Source organism: Microsporum canis, genomic scaffold (assembly GCF_000151145.1).
Source record: "Microsporum canis CBS 113480 supercont1.8 genomic scaffold, whole genome shotgun sequence".
In the NCBI taxonomy this organism is placed as follows: domain Eukaryota; kingdom Fungi; phylum Ascomycota; class Eurotiomycetes; order Onygenales; family Arthrodermataceae; genus Microsporum; species Microsporum canis.
In genome coordinates, this window is record NW_003299162.1 from 1,317,376 (window position 1) to 1,331,929 (window position 14,554).

The window sequence follows — 14,554 nt, forward strand, 5'->3', positions numbered from 1 at the left end:
GATATGTACGTACACACACATACATACGTTGGCCCCTGTCCGTCCTGCGCCCCAATCACTGACGTTCAAGCAGGGTTTGCTATGGAAATAACAACAAGATTCAAGGGGAAGTGCAGGATATGGGAGGGATTTAATAATTCGAAGAAGTGCCCGACGGGTTACTATCCTCGATCATGGAAGATTGTAAACCTCCATGCCGCACTCCTTTCGATGGATTCCTTCTTTTGATTATACCAGCACACCACCACTCGCTTATATTGTCATATACATGAAAACAAAGGGACATCCAAAGAAACACGGGAAACATGATTTTGGCGCCTGTGTCGCTTCTACTCATTCTAGTCTCCGTGGTTGGAGCACTCACAGCAACACCCGCACAAACGGCCGTCTCGAACGTCGCTACAGAGACCCCTTCACCAGTAACCACAGCGCCAGTCAACATCGAACGCCGCGAATTCTCGATATCTATTCCTCCGGTCTCTATCCCAAGCTTATCGCTTGATTTGCCCGTGAACACATGCACGCCAACCATCGCCCCGGACAAGAACGGCTGGGTTCCAGCCTCCGAATGCAATGCGCTCTACCTCTATTACCCTTCATTCGGCGCTGCAATTGCGTTCACCGTTATCTTTGGGGCGGTGATGCTAGCGCATTTCATTCAGGCTACTATTTATAGAGCTGGATTCGTGTGGGTTATCCTTATGGGAGCAACTTGGGAATGTGTAGGCTTCCTTACGCGGTCTCTGGGTACCCGCGACCAGCAGAGCTCTGCACTGGCAACAACATCTCAGTTGTTTATTCTACTCTCTCCATTATGTATAGTATTCCGTCCGCTCGCTCATTGGAGTTTCATTGATTTCTAACTGGTAGTTAATAGGGGTTAATGCCTTTGACTATATGGTCCTTGCCCGCATGATTCATTTCTTCCTCCCAAGCCGATCTATCGGTATCTTCAAGCCAGCCATGCTAGCAAAGATCTTTGTGATTCTAGACTTTGGTGCCTTCATCATCCAGCTTATTGGTGGCGGTATGGCTGGTCCTGGCCAAACGCCGGAGGCCGCAATGCGAGGCATCCATATCTATATGGGCGGTATTGGTATCCAGGAATTTTTTATCATCCTTTTCCTCATCCTTGCCATTCAGTTCCATTATCAAATGCTCCACCTTGAGCGCACGGGAAGGTTGTCAGATATAAAGCGAAAATGGAGGCCTCTCCTATATTCGCTCTATACGAGCCTTCTTTTTATTACTGTTCGTATTATCTATCGCCTAGTGGAGTTTTCATCCGGACATACTGCCTCGAATCCTATTCCGCACCACGAATGGTATATGTACGTCTTTGATGCAGTTCCAATGCTGGCCGCTATCGGGGTTTGGAATATTGTCCACCCAGGGAAAATCCTTCGCGGCCCTGACGCCAAAATGCCATCCAGTGGTCTTAGAAAGCTGTTCTGTTGTGCATGCTGTACCTGCTGCGGCCAGCGCAAGCATGCGAACTTGCAGAAATTACCTAGCTCAGAGCCGGTTGCTGGCGATGAGATGCTGCCCTTTCGCCATCGAGCTCCCTCGCCCTACCGATAGTGTGGTTACAGATTCATATTGCATGGTTTTGAGTAGACATACGCCGTCTGGGCTCCTTTCTCATAACTGTTATCGATGGCTTCCTTCCAAATATATGTCATGATGTTATTGTTATTTTCTATATATTAAATTGCTCATATAGTATGGAAGCTTTAGGCCCGGCGCCTAAATAGACATGGCCGATAACTACTGTATTACTTCAATTGATAATTAACTTATCTCTACCACACTTTCTTTCGTTGCCGCTCTCAGATCGTTAGCCCCTACGTAGAAAGAATCACGTATTTTATGAACATTTGTATGAAGTAGAGTAAACTAACAACTACTTATCTTTAGGTAACTATTCTTATTACTCCTCTTAACTTGGAAAAAAATCCCATTAGTCAAGGTATGTAGTTACACCTCCCAAGTGGTAACAGACGAGCAAGATCTAACATAATAAGATTAAGCAATAGTTACTTGTTAGCTATAGATCCATATATCGCCCAAGGACCGACGACGCCGTGTCACCAAAATGCAAGGGAAGCGCGTCCAGTTCATGAAAGGACCTCACGACTTCCAGCCCCCGTTGTTTCTGTGCTGCAAATATTGCCGTGCAGTCCTCAGCTCTATCTTCCTTGTCTTCCTCTTCCTTTGATGCTTCGGCCTTCGCTGCTGGATATAGCGCCATGTACACTAGCACATTTTCTGGTTTAATAGTTCGCCTTCCATCCTTTAGAACATATCGACTCAAGCAAGAGGCAAATATATAATCGCCTGCACTGAAGTTAGATCCAAGCCCACTGACTCCTGTTGATAACGAGCGCATGACCGCCTTGCCTGTCCCTTCTTTCACGAAATAGCTCACGATATACAGCCACTTTTCATCCCAGGTGAGTACGCGAGACCAGATATCATATCGCTGTAGTGGCTTAATCTCCCGCTTGAAGGTGCAGGAAACTCCACCGAGTGCGATGCCTAGGAGCTTCTCCTTACGTGCTCCTTTTCTTAACGTGCTCTTCTTGTCGACGCAACTGCTCTCCTCACCGGCAGATGCTAATGCCACGTCCTCTTCCGCCGCCCAGCGAGGAAAGCCACGAAATATATTGAGGAGTAACTGCGTCCGGTTGATGTCGAGGTCGGAGAAGAATGTGCTGTTGGACTTGTGCATATTAAAGTCACATTCGATGGGCGGGTTGCGGTGCATTGTTATTAGATAGGAGAACAATTTGGGAACGTTATTTGGCTGAGCAGGAGTTACCGGCATAACCCCGATATTTCTAGAGCCCAGGACATTGCCGTTATCTGAATGAGAATTGGGCCATTTAGCCTGAAAAAGCTGTGTTGCAACTCCTTTGAAAAGCCGTACCTAGTCAGGATGCAAAATGGTCAGCTCATTACTACGAAGTGGTCCGGCTTGAAAGACGTAACCAGTTACGCCCGTATCTCAGGAAACATACATGCCAAAATCCAGGGATTCCCTTCAAGTTGAGCAAGAAAACACCGATGAACACCGTAACCATCATATACGGGACAAACGGAATTGCGCTCAGTCCTTCAGCTAACCCAAGTGCGCCTAGGAACGACATCGTGGCGCTCGAATCACTCTATTTAACCATGAACCGAAAGGAAAATGAAAGATATGGCATACAATGGAAGCAGCTAAGGGTTCGTAGCATGAGCTGGGCCAAAGCCATCCACTGCGGTTGTGTTGTGTGCGTGTGTGTGTGTTTGGGGGTGTCCGAGGCAGGCATCAAGCAACCATAGCAACCTCCATTCTGTCATTTTTTTGTTTCTTCACAACCCTACATAGTGAGGCTGATGCGTGTAAGAACCGTGCAGGCAGACTGGCCGGCCACGACAGGGAATGCTATGTATGTAACTCCTCCGTGTCTAGCTGGGTCCCGCTCCCTGTGGACAGAGAACTGCATAGTACATAGTAACTATGGAGAGTCGGGTCAGTGGGTCAGCTTGTGCATGCATGATAGCGGTAGTACATATACATCGGACCAGACTGCATATACATACTTGGAAGTACAACCAGAGGTGGAGGATGGCCGCAGGAGCAAAAGACCGTCGTCAATCCACTCATCCTTAATCTGGTAATTATATGCAGGCCCTGCAATGGATGCGTAGCCCGGCTTATACTGGTTGACGGTTGAGTACTTGCGTGCCCTTGGGTCTGTAACTATATCCGCCGGCAGCAGCTGATACGGATCCATGTCCATATATACAAAGTGATCCCAGCCGTTGGATCAAACTCTACAGGGCCTGAACGACCGTCATAGTTAATTTGTAAGTTTTATCAATAACGCCGTAACTGTGTGGTAAAAGCTGTGTATGCCATAAAACGGTCGGTTACCTATATTGCAACAGTTACGCTAGGGGCGGACCCTGCGATGACGACCGGGTATTCCATGGCTATAGTTACCCTGCAGTGTTCCCGAGAGTCGTGCCAGGCCTCCTGCACGATGCTGCTGATAGCATCGACATAGTAGCTAACCAACTACAGAGAGAAGGCGCCTCACCCAAGTACTTTCACTGTGTAGACTCCCGCCGTGCGATGGTTGCTTCTTGCAAATAGTTATCAGAGTCCGTTTTTCAGAGCCAGCAACTAAGGAGTATTCGGCCTTGCACAATGGAGAGCCCGTGGTCAGTACTGAGCTTTCACGAGCCATGCCCGACTGCTAGTTCCTGGGGAGAGCAGCAGCAGCCGGATCATGTTTTCCCTTTCGATCAGATATCTCTTCACAACGGCAACATACGGTGCGGTTTTGACGTCCCACACGGCATGTTCGTACGTGGCCAGGAGCTCCGGGACTGTTTCTCAAAGCAGGACGCCCTCGTGTACTCATCGTCGTTGGAGCTATGTTTATCTTTTATGGGCTACATTCTTGACCACTTGAACGACGATGGCAAGAATTATACCTTGGACGTGGCTATCGTGAAGAGAGGCCTCGGTTTTGTCCAGGAGAATATACTGCAACACGAGAACATCAACACGGTGTTGGCATCGATGAACGTCGATAGCGACAAGCACCACTCAGTTCTGCGCACTTATTTCCGAGCCTGCGCCTTCACAAAAACCAAAAGCTCGACGGGGAACAGCAGACTGATCGCAGACGTTCAGACAGGGCATGCGAAGCTGTTTGCACTGTTCAATGGGCAAGGGTTCGATACCTACTTTGAAGAGCTGCTTGAAACCTATTGCACTTACAAGTACAATGTCCAGACACTCGTGCGGTACATGGCCGCCACTCTCAACCGCCTCGCTGCGGACGACAATGTCAAGGAAACTTATTCACTGGGGTTTGACGTGGAGAAGTGGCTGGACCTGGAGGAATCTCGCCCCGGGTTGAGTTATCTGACTAGCACTCCTGTCAGTCTTCCTCTGATAGGGTTCGCTCAGTTCGTCACGTATGCCGTTGCATGTATAAACCTTCAACTCTCACCGAAGGAGCTACGGGACTGCTTTTCAGGAGCAACCGGGCACTCCCAGGGAATCGTTGTGGCATCATTCGTTGCAGCGGTGGACTCTTGGGATTCTTTTTACGCCGCAGCTCAGCAAGCGGTGGAGGTTTTATTCTGGATCGGGTATCGATGCCAGCAAAATAATCTACTTCCAATGGCGCATGAGGAGCAACTGTCGTCATACATGCTGAGCGTAAAGGGGATCTCTCGTGATGCTCTTCAAAACGACATCGACCAGCTGAACCGGCACCTGCAGCCCTCTGACACTCTCCATATATCTCTTGTGAATGGACCCCAACAATTTGTCATTGCAGGGTTGCCACTGTCACTGCAAGGGTTACAAAGGAAGATTCGGATGAGAGAACCTGGGCCATCTCAGCCAGTCAATCAATCGCGAGTTTTATTTAGCCAACGCCAATCGGTTATAAGTACTTGTTTTTTGCCTATCGCAGCACCCTTTCATTCTCCGTACCTCGAGTCCGCGCAAGAGAAGCTACGGGTAGACCTTGATTCGTTTACCTTAAAAGGCTCTGACCTAGCATTTCCCGTGTTTCATACAGAGACGGGAAATAATCTACAACACTGTGAAAATCTCATCCCTCATTTGATTCAAATGATATGTACCAAACGAGTACAATGGAAGGACCTTTTGAACACAGTACTGACAGGAGTTACTCATGTGCTGGATTTCGGGCCTGGAGGAAGTGCCGGAATTGGAAGATTGATCGATCAACAGAGAGACGGAATGGGATTGAGAACAATAACTGTCGGTGCCGGCAGCGACCCCAGTTCATCTCTGGGAAGCGCGGCGGAACTCTATGCTTGTGGCATTCCTGCCAAATACAGCTCTATCTGGAGTGACGAGTATTCTCCTCAACTAGCAATAACACGGTCCACCGGCCGAAAACTGGTGGATACAAAATTCAGTCGGTTTTTCGGACTTCCCCCCGTGATGGTAGGAGGCATGACCCCAACCACGACAGCACCAAGCTTTGTGGCCGCGATTATGAATGCTGGGTATCATGCGGAACTAGCTTGCGGAGGCTTTCCAGAGCCTAATAGCATGCGTAACGGGATACTTTCCCTTTCAGCAGGGGTTTCCCCGGGCCGTGGAATTACGTGCAACCTTATCTATGCCAACCCAAGAGCAATGGCATGGCAAATCCCCCTCCTACATGAATTGCGTAAATCTGGCATCCCCATCACTGGATTAACCATCGGAGCGGGCATCCCTTCTCTCGACACAGTTCGGGGCTATATTGCCGACCTGTCTCTAACACACATTGGCCTCAAGCCCGGCTCAAAGGAAGGTATTGATGCCATTTTGGGAATAGCACGGGATAATCCCGATTGCTCTATAATTCTACAGTGGACTGGAGGGCGCGGTGGTGGACACCACTCTTACGAAGACTTCCATGAACCTATATTAAATCGGTATGGCCAGATTCGAGCGCATTCAAATGTGATTCTCCTTGCAGGTAGCGGGTTTGGAGATGGGGATAAGACGTATCCATATCTTGCGGGCACATGGTCAGAGGAATTTGGTTATCCTCCGATGCCATTCGACGGTATCCTACTTGGGAGCCGTGTTATGGCTGCTAGAGAAGCCCGCACCAGCCCTGCGGTAAAAGAGGCGATCCGCAATGCCCCTGGTGTACCAGATTCGCGCTGGGAGGAAACCAACCACGGACCGGCGGGCGGTATCATAAGTGTTAGATCTGAGATGGGAGAGCCGATTCATAAGCTAGCTACACGCGGAGTGATGTTGTGGGCAGAGCTAGACCGAGATGTCTTTAGTCTACCTCGTGAGAAGCAGAAAACCATGCTGCTGGCACGCAAAGACTATTATATCGCGCGCCTCAATAAGGATTTCCAAAAAGTCTGGTTTGGCTGCAACTCTCGTGGTGAAGCGGTTGATTTGTTTGATATGACTTACGCCGAAGTTGTTCGACGCACCATTGACCTTTTATATTTAAACCAGTCACGCGAATGGATTCATGACAACTTCAAACTGCTCGCGTTCGACTTAATACGACGGCTGGAGGAGCGTCTGCAGATAGGATTAGACAATAATGCTGTCCTTTATAGCTCTGCACAGCTAGATCAGCCCTATGAACTTCTAGGACAGCTGTTTGCTCAATATCCACACGCAGAGACTGATGTCATCACCGCAACAGACGCAGACTATATTATTCTGCTATCACAACGTCGCGGACAGAAACCCGTGCCCTACATCCTGCTATTGGACGAAGATTTTGAATACTGGTTCAAAAAAGATTCCTTATGGCAATCGGAGCGTCTAGAGGCTGTCCCGGGGCAGGATGTTGGGCGCATATGTATTCTTCATGGGCCCGTGGCGGCGCAGTATACTCGACAGGTGGATGAACCTGTAATGAGCATCTTGGATGGGATTCATGATGCACATATTGCAAAGATCTTGCAGGAAGAAACAGCCGCTGGCCTAAGACATCTTCGCTCGACATTGACGTCGATTGATGATGATGAGACGCCCCCGCTGCCCCGTGGGGTGACCGTTAATACACTAGAAAATGGAACAGTAGTAAGGTACTCACTGCCTAGTTCCGAAGCCGAACTACCCTCTCCTGATGACTGGATGAACTTGTTAGCGAGGTCATCACCAGTAGCTTGGTGCAATTCGATATTCACAGAACCAGATGTCGTGCGTGGTCGGATCCTCATAAGCAATCCGATTCGGAGGCTCTTTACCGCTAAACCGGGCCGCATTGTCGACGTTCATAGCCCATTGTCACCTGAGCGGTGCATAATTGCTATTAAGGAGGCTAAAAATTCGCAAAACATGGCAAAAGACAATGAGGCGGCTGTCGTTGCTGTCGCTTCCTTACGAAACGGCCTTGATGGAGGGATTATCCTAACCCTCTCCAATCATACAGTAGCCGACAGAGCAGCGCAACATCTAGATCTTGCATTCGAATACAAGCCATGCTGTGGGTCCCCTAGTATCATCGAGTCTACTAAGGACCACAACACACAAGTTCAACTCTTCTATCAGTCCATCTGGGTGGGAGTGCAAGGGCCGCCTGCAACTCTAGGAACTATATTTTGTAGTGAGAGTATTGTGTTGAAGCGCGATACGATTATCCGGTTTGCTAAAGGCATCTGTAACCATAACCCAAGTTATATATCTCCCTCGAAAACCTCCTTACATGCGCCTCTTGACCTAGCTATAGCAATTGCGTGGAAACCAATGGTGAGGTGCTTGCTTTCTACCCCAATTTCTGGCAATATGCTTAGCCTACTACACCTTGGTAATGAGTTTCGCCTAAGTGATGGAGTCAAGCCGCTGAGTGAAGGGGATTGTGTCACGTCTGAATGCCGACTGGCTTCATACAAGATTAAGAGAGGCTCTGGAAAGGTTATAGAAATTGAAGGAACAATCTATCGCAACGGTACTCCAGTTGTACACCTGAACAGCAATTTTATTATGCCCGGGACATACACAGACTATAATACCACATTTGAGATAAGAGAGGATAAGTTCCAACTCCACTTATCTTCAGTGAAAAATATTGAGCTCTTACGGTCGAGGCGATGGTTTTTTTTAAATGAGGGTGTGGATCTCATCCAGCATCTTCACCGAAAAATTGAGTTTCATATCACAAGCAGCTACTTTTTCAAGGGCCCAGAGACAAATTTCCGCTTGGAAGTCGAAGGCCAAGTTGTAGTTCAGCCGGATGCTGGTCACTCTACGGTGCTAGGGTCTATCCATCTTGCAGTCGATTCCCACAAGGAAAATCCTGTTGTGAACTACTTGGAAAGACATGGAACAAGTGTCAAAGATAGATTTGAAATTTTTGATCGACCCCATCAGCTAATTCAAGGTATTGAAGTGACTATCCCGAATTTAGGAGATGAATATGCACAAAATTCGGGAGATTACAATCCAATTCATCTATCCGAACTGTTCGCTTCATACTCTGGACACAACGCTCGAGTAACACATGGTATGTTCACCAGTGGGCTTGTACGTGGCATTGTTGAATCATACACCACACAGAACGACACATCTCGGATGCGGTCCTGGTCCTGCGTTTTTGAAGGAAAAGTATTCGAAGGAGATAGGCTGTCAATTTGTGTTGACCACATCGGAATGTGTCACGGGAAGATGGTGGTCTCGGTCCGGGCAGAGAATGCAGCTACAGGCCTTAAGGTATTATCTGGGCAAGCCACCATTGAACAGCCCTCGACAGCCTATGTGTTTACTGGTCAAGGGAGCCAACGACCTGGAATGGGCTTGGAACTTTACCAGTACAGTCGTGTTGCGCAGCAGGTTTGGAACGCGGCAGATGAATACTTTATGACGCATTACGGTAAGTTAAACCACCTCTAGAAAAATGAAATGCACGCCGCTCTTAAGAACAAATAACTTATTATCTTACTCGTAGGTTTCTCGATCATTAATATTGTCCGTGAGAACCCTAGGCACCTGACCATTTATTTCGGAGGGACCAGAGGACGCAGAATACGTGAGAACTATATGTCTCTAGTGTTTGATAGTGGGGGCGATAATGGAGCGATCACCTCCAAAAGGGTGTTTCCAACCATTACAAGCTCTACTAGGTCGTACACATTTCGGTCAACCAGCGGTCTCCTACATGAAACGCAATTCACCCAGCCAGCTCTAGCGTTGATGGAGATTGCCCGGTTTGAAGACATGCGTAGTAGGGGTATTGTCAAGGAGGAATCTTTATTCGCTGGACACTCACTTGGTGAATACGTGGCCCTAGTTGCTATAGGGAAGATTCTTACAATCGAGCAGATGGCCGCGCTTGTGTTCTACCGTGGATTAACCATGTACAATGCTGTGAAACATGACTCTAGCGGTGCGACAAACTACTCGATGTGTGCAGTCAATCCAACTCGAGTCTCCAAGACGTTTTCTCAGGCCGACTTGAAGTGGTGTGTGGAAGAGATCGCTCGACATACTGGTGGGCTGCTAGAAATTGTTAACTACAACATTCTCGATATTCAGTATGTTTGTGCTGGTGACGTAAGTGCTTTTTTAACATATTATTTCCTAATATTTTTGATCTAACATATATTATTAGCTAAAAGGGCTGGCGACTCTTACGGCTCTTATGGATGCTCTCACATCCGGTGACCTAAATATCTCTCAATCAACACAAGTGCAGAGCTTTATTGAGCAATATCTAAGTCGTGTCGAATGTACGAAGTATCCAATTACCCTCCAGCGAGGGCTAGCAACTATTCCCTTGGCAGTTAATGTGCCGTTTCATAGCCGGCTGTTGCGATCTGGAGTTGATTCCTTTCGAAATTTCTTAAGGCGACATATTGATGAGTCTACACTTAATCCTGAACTTATCATCGGAAAGTATATTCCCAATCTCACGGCAAAACCATTTGAGCTCTCGACGGAATATATTCGAAATGTTTTCATAATCACGAAAAGCCCTATATTGAAAGACCTTTTACTCAACGGCATGAATTCACCATAGGCAAGTATACCGCTAACTCCCTTTTCTATATAGTGGTAGTCTGTCGAAGTAGGAGAATATGCGCTGGCTTACCCAGCTCGTTAATATTGGTTTTACCTACATAAAACTAGGAGTTCCTAACCCCAGATCCCGTTTACTCTTGTTCTCTTCTCTCAATTTCCCTTAATGGTAATTTTATGTTTTGCGATATCTCATTGCTAGTGTACCCAAGGCCCGAAAAATCCATTAATATGCACATTGAAAATGCTTCGTTCCACCTGAGGATAGCTGTCTACGCTCGCTGGCTTCGCATCATAGCGGGCTGGTATCTTAACTGAGGCAACGACCGGCCTGCAACGGATGGTAAATCAGCTCCATTGCGGCTTTGCGCTTTAGTAAGGTTGCAACTGGGGCATAGTATATGATTCTGTCTCATGGACCATTTTCAGTGCGCCTTGCCAGGAAGGATGGAAGCCGGTGAGGCTGCTTTAGATGTGGTTATTATGGGGCAAAGTGTTGTCGACTTTGCCTGGAGCAAGATAAGATGTATGAACTCTGTACCAGGTGGGCAGCACACCCCTGCTCTTAGTTCAGAGTAAATGCCAAGCTACTCGGATGTAACCTTCAGATCCCTTGCATGACATGGCGTACCCACATCCTTCCATGACATATAAAACGGTACGCTAATCATGCACATAGTCTTGAATTAAGCTCGAGGCATTGACCCAGGGTTCTGGGTTAGGTTTTAAAAACAGCTTGGCGTTATGTATTGCAAACGGCTGGCGTAACTTACAATGTAATAAACACATCGTATACATATGTATTTTTCGGTTAAAGAGAAAAAAAAAGGAGCTGCCCTACAATGGGTAATTCATTTGCGTGGTTAACCATGAACTGTTTATGCACTGAGAGCCCGAACCCTGCTCATAACCCTAGTTAGCGAGCAAAATGGTTCAGCGACTGGATCACTTCGGATCAGGTGTAACTAGATGAGCCTGAGCGGATCTAGCTACAGTACATATACGATATTAATATGCAAACCTGGACTGAAAGCCAACCCTCCACGGTCAATCATCTTACAACCAGCAGTTGAAGCGTCTAGAAAAATTTCTGATTCTAGGTTAAAAGATGGTCGACTCTCTATTGTTCTCGTCCACCAATATCTGGGTGACAGTCATTCTGGGTACGGTCGCCATACTTCTCTATGTATGTCCAGCACAGCTCATAAATATCTGACAATATAGCTAATATTTTAACATAGATTGTGGGAGTATTGGTCTATCAAATACTTTTTCATCCTCTGGCGAAGTATCCTGGCCCATGGCTAGCAAAATTGACAAACCTTTATGCTGGCTATCACTCTTGGAAGGGGGACCTTCACATAGATATGTGGGATGTCCACAATAAGTACGGTTAGTGAAGCCAATAGTTATAGATCCTCACAATGATTTTGGACTTTTGGACCTGATTAACCTTCTAAAGGGGACTTTGTGAGATATGGTCCAAATAGCCTTCTTGTAAACACTGTGGGCGGGCTCCATGGTAGGTATGTCCCTACCACATGAATATAGATTATCATTTTCTAAAATACTCCTCTTATAGATATATATGGCCACGGTAAAAGCTTTAAAAAGGCTCAAAGATACGGAGCCATGGTGCACCGTGCCCCAAACACATTGACTGTAATCGACAAAATGAAGCATGGCAAGAAGAGACGGATTATCAGCCAGGGGTTTTCCGACGCAGCGCTCAAGGATCATGAAGTTGTCATCCTTGAGCAAGTGCAGCACTTGTGTACGCAACTGAAAGGGGGTAAACAAGGTGAAGAGACGCCAATAGGTTTATGGTCCCCTCCAAAAGACATGGCACGGCTCAGTATGTTCATCTCCGCATCAGTGACGAGTCTCTGGCTAACTAGGAGGGGGACAGATGACTATTTTGCCTTTGATGTAATGAGTAATATTATATTTGGAGTGCCTTGGTCTACTTTACGCAGCCCGACATATCGTTTCGTACCAGAAGTTATTGAGAAGTCGAATATCCGAGTCGGCACTTTATCGCAGGCTCCCGAGATGAGTTTCCTGAGATTGGATAAGGTCATTTTCCCCGAAGCCATTCGAGCCAGAGACATATTCGTTCAATTTGTAGATGAGATGCTTCGCCAGGGAACTAAGCATGCCGCCAAAACTGGTCGGGGCGTCTTTGCGATTTTGTCGAAATCAAACGACCCTGAGACTGGCCAACCGTTAAAGATGCGAGAACTGGGCGGTGAAAGTGCTACTCTCATTGTTGCTGGTAAGTTTATTGCATGCCTAACCTCTCTCCATTTCCCACTTTTGTCAATTATCTAATAACCTCATCTCTAGGTACCGATACTACGTCCACGGCCCTTGCTGCATGTTTATTCTACCTCTCCCACTACCGCTCCTCGTGTGATCGTGCTACAGCAGAGGTTCGGGCGGTCTTTGAGTCATCTGAGGATATCAGAATGGGCCCATTGATGAGCAAGTGTGTCTTTCTACGCGCTTGCATCGATGAGAGTATGCGAATGTCTCCGCCTGCAGCGAGCTCCCTATGGCGTGAATCCGAGGAGACAGGTGCAACTGTCGATGGAGAGTACATCCCTCCCGGTATAGATGTTGGGACTTGCATTTATAGTATCCATCATAACCCCCTGTATTACCCTCGCCCGTTCTCTTTCCGGCCGGAGCGTTGGCTCAGCACCGACACTAATGAAGGGCAGGTTGACATACGGCTGGCGCGGTCCGCTTTCAATCCATTTTCAATTGGCCCGCGGAGCTGCATTGGCAAAAGCCTTGCATATGTCGAGCTTCAACTTGTGTTGGCTCACATATTATGGAGGTTCGACATTCGCCTGGCTTCAGGGGAGTTGGGGAAAACGGGAGAAGGCAAAGAAGGAGCTGAGTTTGGACGTCACCGTATAGATGAATACCAATTGTGGGATCATTTAACGGCTGCAAAACATGGGCCTTTTCTCGAGTTCAGCCCCAGAGAGTAGCTGAATAACTATGATATGGTGTGCGAAATTTAACCCAGGTGACCAGGAACCATGCCTCGCCCCATGCTACCCGGACAGCTCGTTTTGCCTTAATCAATTAGTTAACCAGTTAACTATCAAATTCGAGACGACATGAAATTCTAAGATAACTATTATCAGTGTAGATCGAATTACTCTAAGTAATAAAAATTCCAATTCACAATATTTAAAGCTACCCAGTTAACCAGTTAATTATCCATCATTCGTTAGTTAAATTCTGGCAAATAAATCTGGCTCTGTTTTACTGAGAAGTACCTGGAATCTTAATGCTTTAGTTATCGATGGCATTGGTCCTTCTAATTTGCATTGCTGAAGTCCTGAGTTATCATATGACGGTTAACTCTGACAGCCGTTTTCACCTCCAAACCATACCCGCTAGTGAATGTCTAACTATTCAGCTGGAGGCCAGGGATGCGGTAAGATAGGTATTTCTCCCCTGCATTCAGCCATTCTTCTGAACTAGTTAAATACAATAAAATTTAAATATTAAAGGTCTTCAATTAGTTACCACGCTATATATATACTTGAAGGTATTATTTACTCCGTGCTTAGGGTGGTATTGCGTGTATATCCTCTTTTCCTGTGGACTTAGCGAGATTTATTTTAATATCTGATGAGGATGAGAACTAAGTCCGAATAGGCAGCCCCTATCCTAGGTGGTATATATTTGGAATTTAAAGCCCTTATGGTTACTCCGCAGCTGAGACGGAGTAGCAATAACTATATATTCCCTAGCTGCATGAACTATGTATGTACGTAGTTCATCCCTGCTAGGCTGCATATACTTATGCCAGCAAACTAATCTTCCCATGGATGTTTGAACAAGCCCCAGTATCTTGCATATACTTGTAGCAGTGGCAGGAAGAATTGCATTATTTGCAAAAGGGAATTAATATTTTACTTTTCGGCTTTTGCCATTTCTAAATGTAATACCATCCAGACTACCTGCCTGAGGAGACGGGTAATTTAATTTATGACTTCTCGTAAGAAG

General features: G+C 46.8%; 4 protein-coding genes across 4 annotated transcripts; 3 read left to right on the top strand and 1 right to left on the bottom strand.

Moving 5' to 3' along the window:
• Nucleotides 1-305: 305 nt before the first annotated feature.
• Nucleotides 306-1,581, top strand: MCYG_08437 (RTA1 domain-containing protein; the record flags this gene model as incomplete). The annotated part of the gene is made up of 2 exons (XM_002843308.1): nucleotides 306-816; nucleotides 878-1,581. 2 exons carry the CDS (start codon nucleotides 306-308, stop codon nucleotides 1,579-1,581), a joined length of 1,215 nt encoding a protein of 404 aa, XP_002843354.1.
• Nucleotides 1,582-2,047: 466 nt separating this feature from the next.
• Nucleotides 2,048-3,149, bottom strand: MCYG_08438 (conserved hypothetical protein; the record flags this gene model as incomplete). Its single annotated transcript, XM_002843309.1, has 2 exons — nucleotides 2,048-2,929; nucleotides 3,021-3,149. 2 exons carry the CDS (start codon nucleotides 3,147-3,149, stop codon nucleotides 2,048-2,050), a joined length of 1,011 nt encoding a protein of 336 aa, XP_002843355.1.
• Nucleotides 3,150-4,198: 1,049 nt separating this feature from the next.
• Nucleotides 4,199-10,526, top strand: MCYG_08439 (fatty acid synthase beta subunit dehydratase; the record flags this gene model as incomplete). The annotated part of the gene is made up of 4 exons (XM_002843310.1): nucleotides 4,199-5,459; nucleotides 5,484-9,380; nucleotides 9,456-10,060; nucleotides 10,119-10,526. 4 exons carry the CDS (start codon nucleotides 4,199-4,201, stop codon nucleotides 10,524-10,526), a joined length of 6,171 nt encoding a protein of 2,056 aa, XP_002843356.1.
• Nucleotides 10,527-11,633: 1,107 nt separating this feature from the next.
• MCYG_08440 (benzoate 4-monooxygenase cytochrome P450) lies at nucleotides 11,634-13,524 on the top strand (the record flags this gene model as incomplete). The annotated part of the gene is made up of 4 exons (XM_002843311.1): nucleotides 11,634-11,711; nucleotides 11,767-11,917; nucleotides 12,108-12,800; nucleotides 12,872-13,524. 4 exons carry the CDS (start codon nucleotides 11,634-11,636, stop codon nucleotides 13,522-13,524), a joined length of 1,575 nt encoding a protein of 524 aa, XP_002843357.1.
• Between the last annotated feature and the right edge of the window lie 1,030 nt (nucleotides 13,525-14,554).